This window comes from Eucalyptus grandis, chromosome 8 (genome assembly GCF_016545825.1).
Source record: "Eucalyptus grandis isolate ANBG69807.140 chromosome 8, ASM1654582v1, whole genome shotgun sequence".
NCBI classification, from domain to species: domain Eukaryota; kingdom Viridiplantae; phylum Streptophyta; class Magnoliopsida; order Myrtales; family Myrtaceae; genus Eucalyptus; species Eucalyptus grandis.
The window spans coordinates 63629514-63650603 of NC_052619.1; the positions used below are offsets into that span (position 1 = coordinate 63629514).

The 21090-nt window shown below is 41.0% G+C and overlaps 2 protein-coding genes across 7 annotated transcripts; one reads left to right on the plus strand and one right to left on the minus strand.

The window, feature by feature from the left end:
• On the minus strand, nt 1–3306 carry LOC108954009. 6 transcript variants are annotated; one of them, XR_005545348.1, is made up of 7 exons: nt 2620–3306; nt 2445–2542; nt 1506–1643; nt 1380–1426; nt 1108–1188; nt 605–764; nt 1–417 (listed from the first exon to the last, which is right to left on the minus strand). XR_005545348.1 is itself a non-coding variant. In XM_018861314.2 (3 exons), the coding sequence occupies exons 1-3, from the start codon at nt 3274–3276 to the stop codon at nt 2435–2437; spliced, it is 405 nt and encodes a 134-aa protein (XP_018716859.2). In that variant the 5' UTR covers nt 3277–3306; the 3' UTR covers nt 2391–2434. The 6 variants fall into 6 exon arrangements, 1 of the variants encoding a protein (XP_018716859.2); XR_005545347.1 differs by having other exon boundaries at nt 1506–2330; XR_005545346.1 differs by having other exon boundaries at nt 1506–2334.
• A 915-nt stretch (nt 3307–4221) lies between these two features.
• Nucleotides 4222–7592, plus strand: LOC104417708. The gene is made up of 9 exons (XM_039300226.1): nt 4222–4542; nt 4648–4669; nt 4751–4816; nt 4917–4956; nt 5189–5321; nt 5615–5686; nt 6886–6966; nt 7144–7205; nt 7288–7592. Exons 1-9 carry the CDS (start codon nt 4222–4224, stop codon nt 7352–7354), a joined length of 864 nt encoding a protein of 287 aa, XP_039156160.1. The 3' UTR covers nt 7355–7592.
• The last annotated feature ends 13498 nt before the right edge of the window (nt 7593–21090 follow it).

Genomic DNA, 21090 nt, shown 5'->3' on the forward strand with positions numbered 1-21090 from the left:
TGTTCCATCATAACTCTTCCTCCAAAAGATGCCTTGTAAAATAATCTAGAAAAACCCAGATCACTCCACTGGGCCCAGACAAAGTAAATACAGTCAGCCCCTTCATCTCTTCCTTCTTTTCTTTGCCCCCTTTTGCTAAGCAAATTTCATCAAAAAAACTTTCCCTTGCTAGTGGCTTCAACATGAATGACAATGACAATAAAAGCTCAATACTTTTCAGCAAACAGCATCTAGGATGATGCTGCCGGACTACCTTCGCAGTCCATTCACCAAGATCCCCAAAGAGATGACAGAACTAAAGCTGGAGAATCAGGCCAATAGGACTATGATCACTATCGGTGATATCAGGAAGGATGTACGAGTCATGAACTTTGTCTGCTATAGATTCTGAAACAAGAAAATAATCAAGCCGCCACCCTGTAGATTGCAAGAGGATAATTAACAGGTAATAATACCTATTTCCATATGCTTCATCTGATAAGACAACGATATGCATAATGACTCAACAAAAAACAAAAGCTTGTCATTGCTCATATTATCACCTTTACAGGAGAGAAGTGTAACATTAGATATATAATGTTCCATCAAGTAGATCTATGTATACCTTTATTTGTCTTCCTCCCACCATGCTGATAACCCCAATAAGTATAACCAACAGCATGAGGATACTGTCTTCTAAAGGTATCAACAAAGCCCCTCGACAGGAAGTTGGTCTCAAAAGATTCCCTTTCTTCAATTGTAAATCCAGCACTTCTTTTATTTCCCTGAAGTCTCATGACAATCAGATTAATGACGGAAATAAGAAACATTAGACGTATTAAGAACTTCTGTTTCGGGATGCCAAACAGCCTAAATTGTGATTTTTATCAACCCCCCAACACAAAACCCCAAACACCCCCCCAACAAAAAGCCAAAACAAAATTCAGTTGTATGGAGGAAAAGCCTGATTACAGTCCTCTGTTTTGGGGTTTTTCCCCTCTTTTAAGTGGGGTGGGGGGCATATGGTGTGGCCAGGACATTGTCCAGTGACAGTTAAAAAGCTCATGCAAATTATTAATGCACCTAGTCAATCAAAGGCAGAAAAGGCACATTGATTGTTTCCCTTACCGCAGGATCATAAATGTCTATTTCCTGATGGGTACAATTCAGATCGCCAGTCAAAATCACAGGCTTCAACTTTTCAAGTTCCTGTATTGCCAACAGCAAGCACAAATTTGAGTAAGAGATGAAACAATATTGCAACAGAATAAAAATAGTAGTCTATCAGAAAACCTTCATAGGTTCTAGAATTGATCCATGATATGGTGAATAATGACTCCTGAACAAAAGTCTAAATAGCTTTATCAAAAAACAAAAGGGCTAGATAGTGCTGAACATACTTTATGTAGTTACCAAGAGATGGATCCCACTGTGAAATCCTATACATCTGACATAAATAAGCAACAGAATTAATGAATCATACTTGAAAGTGTGTAACAGAGTAAACCAATGAAATAGATTGATACCAGTCTTCTCAGGCCATCACCAGAATTAGGAACGTAACCGCTCAAGAGATAGAATGAATCAAACTCTGCAGTGACAAGCCGTCCCTCAGAATCATGATTTGATATGCCCAAGCCATATGTAACCGAAAGGGGCTTTATCTGCACACAAAAAATACTAGAAATAACCTCAAAAATAATAATCCAAAAAAGCCAAGTGTAGGAGAAAACCAGAAGGCACGGTATCCACCTTACACAAATTAATATAGAGAGAAGGTAGTACTTTTGCGTTTCTGACATACAAAGTGCAACCCATGCCGATTTTATTATTCATCCAACATCACTTGAGATGCTAATTATATCTCATAAGCAACTTAACTGATCATTGGCTGTGATCTTTATTTAAGATGAGAAGCATTTCATTCGAATATACACAAAGCAAATGGACTAACCCTATTACAAGCATATTATTATATCAATTAACTAGATTAAAACATCAGAATATCTATACAGACTCCGACATTCTTGGTCAAAATATGACAATTCATTGGGGTCAAATGCACTCGCGGTAACAAATCAGAATGCCTTTGAACTGCAACAGTAGGTAGGGAGCTAGTCCTTCAACCCAGTCATTCCGTGTACTCTTCCCACATGCTTTACAATAACAATTTACAAGCCTCAGAAACAACCATAGAAATACAAAAAAGGACTTACAGGTTTCATTATCATTTTGAGAAAAAGCGTGATGCAAAAAATTTCATTTTCATAAACAAATTGCTCTTTGTTGAAGGCAAATTCTCAAGACCTCATGGTTTTCCATCAGTAATATTCACTTCCGTGCTCAATAATCTCCCTTGCAAGCATCAAATAGAAAAACTTGATTTTTGCTTACTTTGTAAAGGTTTGCGCAGGAAACGCTATAACGACCATCACACGCTTGCAACTAAAACAATTCATCCCCACCTCAATGTAGCTCTCAATTCGTGAAATATCATTGCCTCAATTTTGGCCGGGTCATTATTAGGCAACACGACTTCACCAATGCTTGCACCAGAATTTTTCTGCAGAAAAAATGAATGCTGAATGGTCAAGTCCCCAAAACACAGGTGGAACGATAGGTTCGATTAAAAGACAATACCTTGACATGACTTTTGGTAGAACTAGGAACTGAAGCCACCAATCCTTTCGATTTCTTCCCTTTCTTGTCCTCAGAAGTCGCCGCCGACTCAGGGTCGACGAATTCGACACGCCCCTTTTGGACAACATTTCGCTCGCTCAGAGAAAGACGATAGAACGACCAACCCAGAATCTCAGAGCAACCAAGAAGCTACAATATGCGAAAAAGTCAGCAACTTTTTAAGGAACCAAAGCAACGCTTAGCATCACAGAGCGAAACCCAGGATTCGAAACTGCCGTCGCATTGTCGCTTAGCAGTCGCTTTTGCTTAAGGACCGATCGAAGTGAAAAGGGTAGTCATATGGAAAGAAAGACTATAAAATTCACGCTGGGTTCACGCAAAAATGAGAGGTACCCGGACGAACCTCGAAGAAGGGGTGGCGAAACCCCTGAACCCTAGTCGAAATGCTTGCCTCATGGATGAAAGAATGCACAGAGAGACACACTCAGAGAGAGAGAGGCAGTACGGTGTTGCTGAGCAAGGAAGAAGAGACGCAGCACGAGGGCATACCCGAGACCTCACCGAACCGCGAGGGAAGAACCGCCAAAAGCGTGGAGGTCGTGGGAGAGGCGAGCGAAATCGGCCGTCGAGCGTCGGGGTAGAGTGCAGAGAGGGCATCGAGCGTCGGAGAAGGGAGAAAATATTAGGTTCGCTCCCGGTTCGTCGGCTGCTCGCGGTGGTTCGCCAATCGGAAAGGGGGAGGGTGGGAGAGAGAGGGAGTTCGTCGGACAGGGATAGCACCCGGTCGACGGCGGGAGCCCGGCGCCGCTCGGGAACGAGGCCGAGGCCGCCTCCCTCTGCCGAAGGCCGACGACTTCGCGGCGCAGGCTGGCGGTGTCTTCGGCCCGAGGAAGGGGAGGACGAGTAGATGCCGAGACGGAGGACGCCATCGGTGGCGGCGACGGCGGCTCGGAGTCGGAGTTGATGACGAGTTCGCGCAGGGAGGCAATCGGACGGAGGCCCAGAAGTTGCCTAGACACCAAGGCGAGCACGAACCTTACGCTCAATCTCGGCGTTGGAAACAGTCGGAGGCGAAGGGGGTCGGGAACCAGCTGCGATTGGCGGGGCTCTTGGAGGAGGCGACGGACCGGCGAGGCTTTTTGGGGGAGGCGGAGGCGGAGGGGGTGGGATACGCTGAGAAGGAAACAGAGGAAGTGCAGCTCGTCCGCGAGGAGAGAGAGAGCCCCGAAAATATTCAAGTGAGGAGAGAGAAATTCTAAGCGGGAGTGTTGCGCATTTAGTATCCACTGACCCGTGCTTTCTTCTGCCAACCGAGCCGAGCCGAGCCGAGCCATCAGCCGTGAGTTATTTGGGAGAGAGAGAGGAGAGAGAGGAGCGCTGCGTCCAGGAGCAAGAGAAAAAGCGAAGAGGACACCAAGTGGCGCCCACCCCTCCACATGGCACCTCGTGAGTGGCCGGGGACCACGCTGACGTGGAGGTCCCGGACCACCCAATATTTTCTCGGTTTTTGGCGCCTTATCTCGTCTCCCAAAACCAGAAACCAACGAGCAAACTTTCCAAACCGAAGGAACCGCCGGAGCGATCTTCTCTCCGTCCGAATCCATGGCGGCGCCGTCAATCGACAAGCTCAAGCCCCCAGTCCTCCAGTCCTCCTACTTCTCCAGCCCGCCGCCGTCGTCTCCGTCGTCGCTCCCGATCGCCACGCTCAGGACCCACAAGTTCTCGCGCTCTTTCAGCTCCGTTCCTCCTTCGAATCCGATCGGAATCCGCCACCACCGGAACAAGCCCGTCGCGACCGTGTCCCGGAGGTTGCTCCTCCCTTCGGTTTCGGGCATCTGGGAGGCGCTCACCGGAGGCAGTGGAGGCGGCAATGCCCGCGAGGCAGCTCTCGCTATTCGACGTGGGATGCTGCTCTTCAGACAGGTCGTTGCCGCTTTTTTAATCATTTTGTTTTCGTTTCTTTTTTTTTTTTTTTTTTTTTTTTGTTATGTTGGGTTCTTGGGTTTGCCTATAATGTCTCTGTTTCAGCATATGCTTGTTCTGTTCGATGGTGATCAGCTTGGTGGGCATGGATTTTATAGGTTAAGTGGGACGTTGGCATAGTGATTAATCTTTCTTCGGTCTCCTGTAGGGGATGTTGTTGGTTCTTTGCTGGAGTTTGATAAGGCGATGGAGCTGGATCCTCGTCAAAAGGCACGTGAGTCGCTCGAATTTTCGTGAGAACTGCTCTGTAAATTCTTCTTGCTAATGTCGTGATGTTTTGTGCATAACTGGAGGACTTCTTTCGGTGTGTCTAGATCTTTGGCAAAGAGGGCTATCGCTTTACTATCTCAATAGGTAATTGAATGATGCTTTATCAGCTTGCGCATTTTGTTTGAGTACTGCCGACTCCGGTCCACCTATTACCTCTGCCTGTGAATGCTTGTTGAAGTTGCGTTATGCTAATGCGCTTTGAATTCAAGAGCCTTTCAGTGTTCATGTAATCTCTATAAATTCGTGTTCTATGATGCTTGTTGAATTTAGGATGCAAGAACAGTCTGATCTTTTAGTTCGGTCTATTTTTATAAAGGTTCAAAGAAGGTGCGGAGCAGTTGAGAATTGATGTTGCACAAAATCCAAATGACACTGAGGAGTCAATTTGGTGCTTTCTTTGTGAGGCTCAACTTTATGGAGTGGATGAAGCAAGGAAAAGATTTCTCGAGGTAAGTGCTTTTCTTGGTCCAGCAAGTGCAGTAAAATCGCGATGTTGAAAAGATACTGCATAAGCTAAATTAGCTCTTCCAGCGGGCCAGGCCAAGAATATTACTCGTTGTTGGGGTTTAGCTATTGCCTTGAATTTTGGACGTTTGACCTCATGCTTTCAGATTGGGTGTAATCAAAGCATGTTTGTGATACCTCTTGCAATTTTGTAATGGCTTTCTACTTGCATTTACTTTTCTGGAAAAGAAATTTCGATACAACTCATTTACAATACAAGCTCTGTATATGATTGTAGGTGGGGAGGGATCCACGACCTGTAATGCTGGAGGCATATAACCTGTTTAAAGATGGGGGAGACCCAGAAAAGGTGTTCGACTTGAATATCTTTTTATGGAACTGAAATTACTTTGCATAAGATTTTAGGATGTGTTGATTGCATCTCTTTACTTCTTTGGAAAGAGCGGAAACAGTTGCTCTCCTTCTTTTTCTTTAGCTTCTTTGTTAAATTTAGAAATATGCCTTTCAAAAAACCTGCTGCGTGGACACTTTTTGGCCTTTCCCCTGGACATTTTGTTTAACTCAATCTTGGCTTCTATAATTTCTAAAGATTTGGTTTCTGCTTATCAGGGTAATTGGTGTGGAGATTCTCTAAGTCTGGTTGATAGCCTAGTTCCTGTATATCTTAATTCCCTTGCTCATTTCTCAGGGGCCTGAACTGATGTTATGAGATAATCAAGATTCTACCTTCTTTTAGGACCTAATATTGTTTAAATTTGGGAGGGTTAAAGATTATCGATTAGTGAGCACTCCGGTTATTCTAGTGCGTGCTTCCGAGCTCATCCGCTTATTGGGATGGTGTATGCACATGTTCATTCCAGATCTTCTTTGTAGTTTTCTCTACTTTGATCTTCTGATACCAAATGTCCCGAACACAAAGTTGGAACTTACTGGTGCCTCTGTCTGAAAATAAATGCAGTCTCAGTTGAAGCCACAGAAATAGAGTTGAAGTTGATGCTTAAAACTACTAAAATGTACCTGCTTGGTGGGCTGAACCAGATAATTAAAAAAAAAAAAAAAACAAAGTGAAAAAAATTGCGGAAACTAACTCTTGCATTTCTCAGTTCAATCGCCAAGTGAGTAGTTAACTCATGGTTTGTGCAGGGATACAGTACCGGTCTACCAATATTAAGACAGTGAGACAACTTATAAAGCTTTATAGGAGAATGAGTGGACATCATAATCTCTTACTGTTTCCTAATAGAATAACATTCTCCAATCTTTTCAACATGCGCATGCTTTCGTGTGCTTGTTATTTTCTCATGTTACATGAAAATCATATCACTCCACCTGTTGCATTTTGGAAAATTAACTTCTTCACGACCACTTGCTGCTGATAAGTTCATAGCAAAATGGAGTGTTTATAGATGGAATAGGGGCCAGGGAGTATAATTAAAGTGAGGTGAGAAAAATTATGTGATCCATATTGCTTTTTGCAGTCAAACCTGATGCCTTCAGGCAGTAATATTTCTTCGTGAAATTCATCGTAGTTATCTGATTCCATTGTAGCTTGTTGCTGGATTTCTGGACGGATGGGACAGTGAGTACTTCTATGCTTCTTTGTATGCTGGTCTTTACTACGAAGCAGAGGTTTGTTCTCAAAATTTATACAATTAGTTGGTCCTCAACCTATAGAGGCAACTCTTGCATGAAACATGCTTTTGCTTTAAGAGGTTCCTCCGATTACCACTAAATCGCTAACCGAGCGCTTAAGATGTTGATCTTTTCCTTTGCAACTGTAATCATGACAATGCTTTGACATTACAGAACAAGCCTGAAGGGGCTAAACGTTGTATCATTGCTGCGTGTCAATCCCCTTATGGTGCAAGGTAAGATCGGAAGATTAGCACATGCGTTTTGATATGTGACAGCTTCAATCGGAATATCAAGCTCATGTGTGGTTTGTTTCAGGTCGGATGATTATATGGCTTCGCTGGCCAAGGTTCACTGTCTTTGCAGAGATTGGAGTTCGACCTGAATATCACATTGCTGAGGGTCACAGTTAGAACGATTTAGAAGCTTGCATATCTGATCTTTAAGGCGCTCAGCTTTACTGGCACACGTGAGTATTTAGTACTACCAAGATCAACTTCTTTAATGATTCATCATATCTCTGACGATTCTTCTCCTCATTTTTTATTTGAATGGGACATTGCTTATTTGTCATGACTACCGCAAGCTTGGATCTTTGGAGAGTATGAAAAGCTTATTTAGCAGACACAGTTATCACTGGAGAAATGATCGCGTGCATGTCCAAAGCCTCCTTTCCAAATTGAGCTAGGCATTCTGACGATAACCATGAGAATGATGCCTTATATTACCCGAATATTCTTAGCATATTATGATGACGTCTATGAAAGAGCCGTCCATGTCAAGTATACACCTCGTCGGCACCCTGCCCATGAAAACATAAATTGGCTGATTTTCTTTGCTGCTGATAGGATAAGTGGGAATCTTCATAGTCGATAAAGTTTATCTAATTTAGCTTTGGAGTACCAATCGATCTTCTTTCAAACATCTAGTTAGAAAAAGTCAAATTATCAAAGTTAGACGACTTATATACATCTAACTTTTATGGAAATAAGTAATGCGATGGACAAACACCGAATTTCCCCTCCATTCGGATCGAGTTTGCATCATTATTCCCGTCGTGTCAAACTTCCCATCATTCCATAACATCGATCGTACTTGTTTTACCGTGCAGCATCCTCTAAAGGAGTTTCAATTCCAATTCAAGACGTTCGACAAAAGTCTCGCTAAAGGAAACCGGAATTAATGCGCACATGTTTTTAGTAAGTTTTTTTTTTTTTAACAATTTCATTCGCACGAGTGAGTCGGAGCAGCCGTGCACGACAAATTTGCAGTGCTGGATAGATCAGGAGCCCTGTAAAAATGTCCTTGACCCTGTTATCCTTCTTTAGCCTGTTATCCTTCTTTAGGATTTTGGGCGAGGGTACAAAACTTTTATCCAGACTTTCAAACTTCCAAACTTTTCTTTCCAAGAAGTTTCCTTTTGTCTCAATTTAGAATTCTCCCTTTTTAGTTCGGAAATTCTTTTAAGAGATGTTTTGAATTCATCTATATACTTCAAGACTTTAATAGGAATTTTTAAATTGCTAACCTCAACTTCTTTGTCTGAGTCTAAATGAGAATCTATTTCAAAGTTTGAGTCTAATACTGAATTGGACATCAGACATATATTGGCATACTCTTAATCACTTTCCTCGCATTCGGTATCATTCCATGTTTCTGTTTTGAGAGCCTTTTTGTATTTCTCAGTTCTTCCTTTCTTTTTCTTCAACATAGGACTGTTAGGTCTGATGTGCCCATTTTTCTTGCATTCGAAACATATCACATCTTTGTTGGTTTCATTGTCCTCAGTTGGTTTCTTCTAGAATTTTTGAGTGCTCTACTTCTTCTAGTTGAATCTTCTTCCATTTCTATTCAATTTCCTAAACTTCTTAATCATGAATGCTAGCTCTTCATCATCCATGCCATCTTCTGAATCTATATCATCAGAATCATTGTTAGATTTTAAAGCAATTGACTTCTTACCTTTAGGATCTTCTTCCTCATTGATCTGCTCCACTTCATATGATTGAAGTGTGCCTACTAGTTCGTCTACTAAAAGAGGCATGATCCTCTAGGTTTCTCTAATTGACGTTTTCACGTGATTCCAATCTTTGGAGAGTCTACGTAGCAGTTTATTGACCTTCATTGGTCTTGAGATTGGCTATCCTTCATATGCTAGACCATTTACAATCTCTATGGAGCGACTGAACATATCAGTGATGGATTCTTCAGGCTTCATCTTGAATGCTTCATACTGTCCGAGTAGAATATGAATTTTTGTTTCATTTACTTGATCAATTCCTTTATAGGTAACATGCAGCCTGTCCCAAACTTCTTTAGCTATTTCACAATAAAAAATTCGGTTATACTAAGTGGGAAATAAAGCACAGTATAAAAAGTATATGGTTTTAGCATCAAGAGCTTATCTCTTGGTTATTTCTACTTGTGTCAATTCGTTAGCATTTACAGCTTCCTTTCCTCTTTCTGAGGTTGATGTAACTTTGGGATTGATCCCTTTTTCTACCACATCCCATTCCAAGGAATCTTTCGATCTAAGGAATGCCTTCATCTTGTTTTTCCACACATTATATTATTTTCCATCAAAGTAAGGAAGTCTGGTGTTGCTTTGATCTTCAATCAAACCTGAAACCAAAATACTAGCCATAAGTCTTTAGCTTTAGAAGTAAAACACTTCAATAAAATAAGCACACAGGCTCAGATACCACTTGAAAAGGCTAGTAACAACACCTAAAGGGGGGTGAATAGGTGTAAACAAAAATTTTAGCAAGGTTTAGTAAAAGTAATTTGCTTTTAGAAAATGACAGACTTTAAACAAGTTCAAACTTAAACAGTTAGATAAAATTATGAAGAAAATAAAAAATTTTAGAGAATAGAATAAGACCACTAGGTTTATAGTGGTTTGGCTTAGATAAAGCCTACGTTCACTCTTCCACGCCGACATCCCACTGGCTGGATTCTACTAAGAAACAAAAGAGATTTTACAGCTTTGTAATCTCAACTTCACAAAAAAGAGTATGCTTCTTTTTCACGAAGTCACTCTATCGGTTTTTCTCTTTTTTGAGTACAAATATGAGTTCAATGAATGAAATAGTAAGGAGCTAGAAAGTTTCAGACTTTGAAATTTTTCTTTAATGCATTCTATTGAACAACTAGAGAGTCTGACTTAAATACTCTTTCATGCCTTCTCGACCGTTGGCACTTTCCAAATGAATTCTTCCAATCTACCCATTGGACAGAATCCTCGAGTCGTTTGATGATTGTGATAGAAGCCCGCCAATCCTGTTCGCCCATACAATGAGGATCTTGGTTTTCATAAGTAGATACTTTCCAAGTTTACTTGCCTTCCAAAAGATTTGAATATCGAAATGGATTCCAATAAAGATAGTCAACCATGTAGGTGTTATATCCAACCAGAAAGTCATCCATAAGCTATACGAATCGAACTCTTGAAGAAATAAAGATAATCTTGCGTTTGGATAAGTCTCATTCTTTAGTAGTGTTCAGTCTAGAATATGTCAGAGTTGGTAGACTTTGAACCTAAAGTCTAGCGGTCTTCAAACTTTGATACTAAAGTCTGGAAATCTTCAGAAAGACTTAGTAAAAGTTTTGTCATCTTCAAAACAATGAAGGAATTTTCTCCAACAGAGGTTCTTGGAAAGGACAGGCGCAATGAAGTTCTTACAGCTCTTTATATGTTCGAAGCCAAAATATATCAGTGAGCGTGTTTTTTGGCTGAAATACAGTTCTCCATATTGTATTTATTGTATAATCGAGCGTCATAATCCTCCGTCAGCAGGCTGTATTATATGTTTGGAAGACTACTGTCACCAGGGCATCCTTTGATTCTTTACCTCACTATTCATAGTGAGTCATTGGGTGCAATGCTGGCTCAAGAAAGTCCTGTTGACAGAAAAGAACAAGCCATTTATTACTTGAGCAAGAAGTTCACTATATCAGAGTTGAAGTATTCTGATGTTGAAAAAACTTGTGTGGCATTGGTGTGGGTGTTGCATAGGTTGCGACAATACACACTACATTATCAAACATTCCTCGTGACTGAGAATGATCCTATTAAGTACTTGCTTGATCGGCCAGCTTTGGTGGGTAAGTTGGCCAAATGGCAAATCTTGATTTCCGAATATGATTTGCAATTCATGCCACAAAAGTCGGTTAAAGGCCGAGCGATCGTTGATCTACTGGCCGAGAATTCATGAGTCCCTAATGATGATGATAGTTTCCTTGATGACCGTGTCTTGAGTGTAGATAAAGACTCATGGAAGATGTTCTTTGATGGAGCTGTAAACCTATCTGGTTCGGGTACTGGGGTAGTTCTGATATCTCCAGATGGACAACACCACCCGGTAGCTGCAAAATTGATATTTCCATGCACTAACAATGTAGCCGAGTATGAAGCTTGCATCCTCGGGCTTCAGGCCGCAATTGAGATGGGTGTGGCTAAGTTAAAAGTGTTTGGAGATTCTACACTAATCATACTGCAGACCGTGGGAGAATGGAAGACCAAGGATGCCAAGTTACTCCCATACCACAAGTATTTAGAAAATTTGGTGAAAGAGTTCAAGGATGTTTCATTTGAATACTTGCCGAGGTCTCATAATCAATTTGCAGATGCTCTCGCGACGTTGTCCTCTATGCTGCAAGTCAGTGATGAGTTGGAGGTTGAGCCTCTGAAAATAGAAGTTTTGCCAAAGTCGGCTTATTGTATGATTGTGACTGAAGAACCTGATGGAAAACCATGGTATTACGATATCATGAATTACATTAAAAAACAAGAATTTCCTGAAGGAAGCACTCGGGCTGATAGGAAGTACATCACGAAGATGGCCTCGAAATTTTTCGTCAGTGGTGAGAATTTGTACAAGAGATCTTACGATTCTGTCTTGTTGCGATGTATAGACGCAGTCGAAGCCACTCAAATCATGCAGGAAGTGCACGAGGGAGTATGTGGCCCCCATATGAATGGACACATGTTGGCCAAGAAGATTATGAGATTAGGATACTACTGGCTAACACTGGAAAGTGACTGCATCCGATATGTTCGGAGTTGTCATCGCTGCCAGATTCATGGAAATAATATAAATGTTCCTCCAACTGAGCTGCATCAGTTTTCCGAGCCATAGCCTTTCTTGATGCGGGGTATTGATGTGATTGGCCCAATCAATCCCAAGGCTTCAAATGGACATCGATTCATTTTGGTGGCGATAGACTATTTCTCCAAATGGATCGAAGCTACATCCTTTGCAAGTGTCACTGCTCGAAATGCTATGAAGTTTGCCAAACGTGACATAATTGCTCGCTATGGTGTCCCTAAAGCAATCATCACTGATAATGGGACCAATTTGAACAACAAACTTGTTGATGAATTGTTCGGAGAGTTCAAAATCAAGCATCTGAATTTGTCTCCTTATCGCCCTCAAATGAATGGGGCCGTTGAAGCGGCCAATAAGAACATTAAGAAGATTTTGGCTAAGACAGCCGTGAATTATCGAGATTGGCATGATAGGCTACCCTTCGCACTAATGGCATACCGAACATCGATCCGCACTTCCACTGGGGCAACCCCATTTGCTTTGGTGTACGGCATGGAGGTAGTTCTACCTGTAGAAGTGGAGATTCCTTCTCTCAGGATTTTATCCCAAGTGGAGTTGTCTGAGGCGGAATGGTCACAACAAAGATTCGAGCAGTTGAACTTGATCGACGAGAAAAGATTGAAGGCTCTCTGCCATGGCCAAGCATATCAACAGAGAATAGCTAGATCTTTCAATCGGAAGGTGCGGCCAAGGCATTTCGGGGTAAATGACCTAGTCCTAAGGAAGCTGTTGCCAATCTTTCCAGATCCTGGAGGCAATTTTGCTCCAAACTACAGCGGCCCATATGTGGTAAAGAAGATACTTCCTGGTGGTGCCTTGATATTGGCAGAAATGGACGGTCGTGAGTTTTCCACTCCTGTTAATTCAGATGCTGTCAAGAAGTATTACCCATGATAGAATTTGACATGTCATGTTTTGAACTGCAAGCATTTCAATGATAAATAAACTGCTTCAATGAGTTCAATTGTTCAAATTTATCGCAAATCTTGCATTTTTTCTCCATTGATGAATTGTGTGAGATAAATTGAATGTGTCAAATGGGATACTTTGGAATGGTGAAAGGCAAGCCTTGTTCCATACACTGTTTCATACACTAACCCCCAGTGAGTTGTGTGAAAAATTCCATGCCCGAAAGGAAAAGGGCTATCTCGCAAAGGGTACATCAACCAAGGTGATGAGAGGCATTCGTTTCTCTATCCCAAACACTACAGGTGATCCATTCTTCAATCCCTTTGAGCCCCATACACTTATGGAGATTTTTTAAAATTATCCCTGTCAAGAATCATCCCACATTGGGACAAATTTGAAATAAATGGTAGGAATCTTCTTGCTCCCACTTGCATCAATCTTCGAATATTGCTTTTGCAGTGTAACTCGTACGGTAATTTGAAGTGCCTTAAGATGATGAAGAGCAGTTCTTTCTTTATCCTATACACTTCTATCCATTGCATAGCCCACTTGAGCCTATGAATTTATTTCATATTAAACCCAGTTGGTGATCATCCCCCACACTGGGGCAAGGCAAAAAGAACCATTCAAGTAACATGGCTTAGAATGCTGTAAAGGATGGTTGTGCAAGTTCAAAAAAATAAGTGCAATATAATGGAGCATGAAAAAGTAGTGTGCCTGGTAAAAGTAAGGCCAATGCCAAGAAAAAAAATCAAACTCTTGATATAGTAAGTTGTATCCCCAACAAGGTGGTACCAAGAAAAAAAAAACTCTCAAATGTTGTTGCAATCAAAGGAGTTGTGATAAAAAAATCTTCGATGGTGGAGAAGGAAAGTGGTGGAAATGTCAAGATGATCACCAACTTTAACCCCCCCTAAACACTTTTTTGAGCCTAACAATCCTTTCATTTCTCAACCCATGAGCCAAGCCTACGTTACGTCCCTTGCAAACGTCTCTTCAGATTATGGCATTTGAATTAACCTAGGGGTTCACATGTTTTAAGCATTGCTCGAAGAAGTGCGAGCAAGATTATTTCTTTCTCATTTTGCAGGGTTCTTGACTTGTAAACCCAGAGATGATTACAGAATATCACTCATTCTTTCGAAAACCTCGACTCAAAGAGTCCCTTTTGTTAAGCCATTGACCAAGCCCACATTACGGTCCTTGTTCAAGACCTCTCAGATTGGTGAGATCGTACCACTTGCGAGATTGTTCAGACCCTTGTTTGGCATGACGATGGTAAGATAGAGTAATTGACAAAACCCTGCATCAAAGGTCAGGATGAAATGGCCATTTTAATGAGGATGAGAGAAAAAATCCTTTCAGACCAAAGGATCCTCCATTTGACACATTCATGACACTCATGTGTTCAGAATGGGAATTAAGTGATGCGAGATTAGTGGAAATCATCATGAACCTCCATTATATTGATGCATGTTTATGATTACAAATGCATGTTGCCTCTCCTACGACTATGTTTTGCAGGAGACATATCCCCAAGGAACAGAGATGTCATCAGGTAAGTCTATCTCTATCCATACTTTAAATGCTTGTCATTGTACATGTATTCCTTTTCAAGCACCGACACTCAATGGAGTTGTCCCCTAAAGATTTTTCCTCCAGATTCAATCTGATTAAGGCGACCGAAGAATGGTTCGGATCCTGGTCGGATGATTTCTGTCGCAAGGCTGGGCGACCGAAGAATGGTTCGGGTCCTAGCCAAGCAAAACCTTAGCCTAGGCAACCGTAGAATGGTACGGGTCCTAGACAACATTTATTGCTCTAATAGGCGACCGTAGAATGGTACGGGTCCTGGAACACAAATCCCCGTTTAGGCGACCGTAGAATGGTACGGGTCCTAGACAACCTCAGTTTAGGCGACCGTAAAATGGTACGAGTCCTAAAAAATCATTTTTTTCGTCAAGGCGACCGTAGAATGGTACGAGTCCTAGACAACCTCAGTTCAGGCGACCGTAGAATGGTACGGGTCCTGAAAAATCATTTTTTCGTCAAGGCGACCGTAGAATAGTACGGGTCCTAGACACAACCAAACAATGCCGTACTAGGCGACCGTAGAATGATACGGGTCCTGAGAAAGCAGTCACTTTGTGAAGTCATGTTACTATTCTGGGCGACCGTAGAATGGTATGGGTCCTGGACATGTAACACCAATCTATCTTGAGTTACTCTACCATCCCCGAAGGTAAGTAATTCCAGGTAAGTTCCTTTATCATTTGCATTAACATTTTCATGCATCATATAAATTTCATTTCAAAATGGGATTCATCTTCCAAAAAAAAAAAAAAAAAAAAAAAAAAACAAAAATCATTTAGTGCATGTGCATAATTAACATTTAGGTCTCAACTTGTCTTTGAAAGCAACCTCTACGAGCTCACTTTCAAAGATGGGCAACTGTTGACACCTATTTTAGCAAATCTAGGAAAATAAGGAAAATAAAAATTGCATTTTCAAACAAATAAAAAGAAAAAAAATGAAAATAGGGGAAATTGATTTGATTGAAGTATGCAAGGAAATTTGAAATTCTGATGAGCATTCAGATTTCGATAAATGCAGAAACAATTAAAAATCAGGTGAACAAAGGGCAAGAATTTTTATAAAACGGAATAAATCGGAGCAAAATCGAGTTGATTGCGAAATCTCGCTTCGATTTGCAGCTTTGATTTAATGCAACAGAAGATGGAAGTTTAAATTTTTCCATAGAAAGTGGCCGATCGGAATCACTATAAAAAGGGGTTGACCTGCACAGTATTCAGGGGAGCGAATTCAGAAAAATTTTCAGAGGTGCGAAAAATTGAGAGAGAATTCGTGAAAAGGGTTTCTGGGGAGTTTTTGAGGTCAACAATTCAGGAAAAAAGAGAAGTGTTCATTCTTTTGGGGAAAAAGAAAAAAGTCAGCAAAGAATTTTCCCTTCTGCTGAAAAGTACTGCAGAAAGTACAACAGCAAGAGGGAGAAGACGTGAGAGGGATAGGTCAGAGAGAGAAAAGAAAAAAAAAAAAAAAAGGGGGAAAAGCAGGAGTTGCTGTTCATCTTCTTCCTTGCGAGTTCTCCCGCTGCCGTGACCGATCCTCTGTGCCGCTGGTTTCCTCGCGTCATCGCCGTTCCCCGAGTCGGCCGCGCACCCGCGACCTGTCGCTGCCCAGCCGACACCGGAATTCTGAAGCCTGCCACTCCCGATCTCATCGCACCAGCAGCACCGGACGCCAGGCGCCCCGACGACCGCGCTCCCGCCCTCGCCGACGCCGCGCCGCTGCAACACCCCCGCTCCGCCGCGCCTCCGCACCGCCACCTCGCTGGTTCGCTCGCCTCCGCCGTCGCGCCTCAGCCTGCGCCTCGTCACCGCGACCCTCCTTTGCCCCGACGCTGCTGTTCAGCCCCTCGCCGGCCTGCCGCCCCGACAGACCCCGCACTGCAGCCGCCGCCGCCGCCCAGCGACTCGCGACCCAGCTCCAATCTCTGCTGCCCCGAGCTCGAGCCAGCGCCATCCACCTGCAGCCGCTCCCCCCCGGAGCCCCGATGACAGACCAGTGCAGTCCACCGTCGGTTTACCCCCTTTAGGTAGTTTTTGTTCTTTTTATTTTATTTTGTTTTACTTTTATAGTTTAGTTTATTTTATTTGTTATGTTACTTTTGCTTATTTCATTTGATAGCATTTTTTGTTCAGCTATTTAATTTATAATGGTGGATGTTAATATTTGTGAATTTAGTATGCATTATCCGTAGGGATTTTGTCCGAAATTAATATAATTATTAATTTGATCCGAGAGACATCGGATCATTTTTCTAATTATTTTTAATTTCTAGGCTTTTCGATAGAATCTAAATTGTTAAATCATAATAATTATTTAATCTGGTCCGTAAGACTTCGGACCAGATTTTTAATTATTCTAAGTTTTGTGATGATTAGGGTTAGAATAATTGTTAATTTAACCTGTGAGACGACAGGTTATTTTTTTTAATTATTTTGATCCTTTATTTAGTGATTATATTAATTGTTTAGATTTAACCCTTATTTAACAATTATTCAACTTAAAAAAAAAAAACTAAAAAGAAACTAAAAAATCAAAAATCAAAATATTCAAAAAAATCTGCATGAGCATATAGGACATTAAGGTTTAATATAATAGACACGTAGGTTTAATTAATCAAATTTTTAGGATTATATTTCTAGGATTGCATTGTTAGATAATATTTTTAGGACTGCATTTTTAGATATTTTAAAAGAAATAAGTTAGGATTAGACTTAAATAGCCTTATTAGAGTCTTAGATATAATTGGCACATTTTCATATTCTCATCCTCTTTTTAAAATAAAAAATAAAAATAGTTTTCTAAGACAGGATAGGGTTTAAGTTAAATTTAATAAATTAGAAAATTATCCCTTTTTAGATAGATTAATTAGGATCTTTATAAATTCTGAATTTCAATAAAAAAAAATACGAAAATACTAGGTGCATTTTAACTAGTTTGCATAATAGGATTATTTAAATCAGAGCTTGTTAATTAGTGAAATTAGGTCATGAGGTGCATAATAATTAGTTTGCATAATAGGCCCATTTAATTAAAATTTGCATATTAATAAGATTAAGTCATTTAGTTTAAAAGTGCATTTTCATAAAAGAATTCTAATTTTTAAGAAAACCCAAAAAAAAATGATTGCTTGCTTTGTGTGATGCAATTTATTATTTGAATGTTTTAAATAATGGATGAGCACTTGTGTGGTCACCACATTTGCATGATAGTAATTTAGGTTAAAATAAATCAGCTGCCTGCAAAAACAATTTTGAAAAAATTAAAAAGAAATGGTACCGAAAGGGCATTAGAGAAGTCTAATGTAACCAAGTCCCCGTACCCTTAGTCTTTGGTTCGTAGGAGTAAAATAAATCTCCCTTTATTTTACTTAGGTGTCTAATCGGCCTACCCTAAACTGATTAGTGGCGACTCCTAGATAATAATCTTTTGCATGTTAAAAAACTTAAACCTTAAGTCGCGAATTGGTATGGGCTTGGGAGAGCCCGAGTTAAGTGTAAAAACTTAGCAGTCCATTAATCTAGTTTTAGGTGGTGCACCCGAAAAAAATAGGTCGTGACAGTGCCGATTCGGTACTAAACCTTTTTAAGTTGCGCCAATTTAGTCATTTCCGGCCGATTTTGCCCGGATTTTGCTGACTGGATGTCGGCCGGTTGACGTGCCATAATCGGCATTAACGTGGACAACTTTTAATAATATTTTAATATATTTTAATATATTATTTTATTTTTATTTTTGTCTTTTTCCTCCAGCCAGTCGCTGACGCCCGGGCGACCGGCCAGAGGTGACCGTTGGAGAGGGCGAGGCTCGCCCATGGCTTGATCTGGCGAGGTCGAGCGAGGCTAGCCCTCGCCGATGGTCGCCTCTAGCTGGTCGCTGGAATTCGGCGACCGGCCAGAGGAAAAAGACAAAAATAAAAAAAAAAAAATATTTAAAAATTAAAAATATTATTAAAGTTATCCACGTCGTTGCGATGATCATGCCACGTCAGCCGGCCGGCATCCAGTCAGCAAAATCCGGCCAAAATTGGCCAGAAAGGACTAAATTGGCATAACTTAAAAAGGTTTATGACTAAATCGACACTAAAAAAAGGTTTAGGACTAAATCGGCACACAGGCAAAATGTTTAGGACTTTTTTATAGGGGTATGCAATGGAAACCGCCCGAACCGGGACCGGCCCGAACTGGACCGGACCGGCCGGTTTTGGGCGGTTCCCACAGTCGGTGGTCCGGTTCCCGGTTCCTAATCTTGGAACCGGCGGCCGGTTGGTCCGGTTCCCGGTTCCAAGGTGGGAACCGGACCGACCGGACCGGACCAAATTTTTTTATATATAATTTATATTCATATAATATATAAACACATATAATATATGAATATTATATATGAAACTTTTGCAATCGGAATTGCAATTTAGGTAACAATCTCTTATGTGGCCAAGAGACCACCAAAACTCTTGTTGTTACTCTTTATTTATAGAAAAAACTCTCCTCATGCTCACACTCTCTCTCTTGCTCCCCTCACTTGCAAACGACAAGGCACTGCAAGCCTTAAAAAGTCTCATATCGACTAAACATTCAAAGTATATAAGAGAGATTGTAAGCCAAGCACAACCTTTAATCACGTTGTTCATGGGTTTTATGCTTAAAATTAAGCATGAAACACATAAACTATGATTGATATTCACACAAGTCAAGTTTGAATATTTTGCACGTGGAAACATGTGTGAGTAGTTTTATTACATTGCTCGAAAACAGAATTTGATTGATCGGTCCGGAGCATAATTATTCTTTAGTGAATAGTAATTTTTTAGAGAAAAAAGAAAGTGCTAATTCTTTTGGACCGGACCGGACCGGAACCGATGGTCCGATCCGGTTCTCGGTCCTAAGACCAACGGTCCGGTCCACGGTTCCCAAAATTGGCAACCGATTCTCCCGGTCTGGCTCCCGGTTCCACCTTGGAACCGGACCGAACAGGGACCCGATCACCCCTACTTTTTTAGCACTTTTCCCTATAGTTTTGATTATTATCGTTGTGCTTTTGAGTATGGTTCGTGATAATAAATGACGAATCAAATCGATTGTGATTTAAGTTCTTAAATCCATGTAAAAGGTTGCCTTGCTCATCGTGGTATAAAAAGAGTACACACATACATGGGGGCGTGCAAAAGAACCGGAAACTAGTAGGTACCGATCTAGTTCTCGGTTCTAAGTGTGGAACCACGTACTCACCCACCTAGACCGGATCGGTCATACATAAATATATACATTTAATTTTCAAGAAAAATTTCCAACGGGAAAAATAAAAAATGAAGAAAAATGAAAATCCTAAAATCCATAATTTGAAGCTCGACACCCATTAATTGAATGCTTGTCTTGTCTTGTCTCACTCTCATCTCATATAAGTCATCTCTCTATCTCCCACAAGCTCAACACTCATCGACTCACGGCGTCGACTCCCAAATTTTAGTACGAGTCCGATCTTTTTACTTATCTTGCTATTAAGAATAGGAACGTTCTTTATTTTCTACTTTACTTTGGCTTATTGGAAAATGTTACACTTAGTGCATGAAGCTTGATGGAACCATGGTTCTACTTGAGAACTAGACTGAACCGGCGGTCAAGGAACCAACAGGCAATTCCCTATTTAAGGGTGAGAACCGCTTACCCGGACCACGCTTATATCTACGCATGCACGTGAAGAAAACATTTACATGTGTGGAGAGAGATAGATACAAAAATAAAAATTAATATAGGTATAAAATTAATATGATTGTAAGATTAAATTCAATGCTAGTAAGATATATAAAGTATTATTATCTTACGTATATCTATGTTGCAATTTTGTCCATTTTGTTGAGCTATGTCACTATGATATATCTAACAAATGGACATAAGCATTACATAATTTAAAAAAAATTGAAATTCTCGTTTGGGATTTGTTTTATGCAGTAGTAACTAACCGGCGCTCACTCTATGGATAATCGATTAAATTAGCATGGGCCGTAAATATGATTTCTTTAATATGCCTTAATTGTTCTCAATGTTCCCATGCAGCGGGGGCTTTCGGGCTTGGGCCGGCCCGCTGCATCGATAATCGGATCTGTTCGGGTCACGGAGAGGACTGGGGTTTAAGCTCTGTCCCGTTTAAAATCCCCAATCCACGGTCCCGCCTTGTGCCTTCTTTCATCTGCTGCCGGTGCATAGCTCTCGGTCCTCCTCTGGCTAAATTCCGGTAATCATTCATCCCTCTGAATACGTAGTTTCCTTCGCATTGCGATGCTTTCAAGTGGGTTGTTTCCCTTTCGCATACGATTGACTTGATGAATTATTTTGTAAAACGAAAGCTGCATTTGACTGGTAAACTCATGTATCTTGCTTATGAATGGATCATTGCGTTGTGAAAATGCAGACAGCTCCTGGTGAATTGCCCAACTTAGGACTTCAGTTAGTTGGTGATGGAAGGAGCGAAAAGGGAGAGTTCCAATACTCCATGGTGCAATTCGAAATTGAGAAACGAG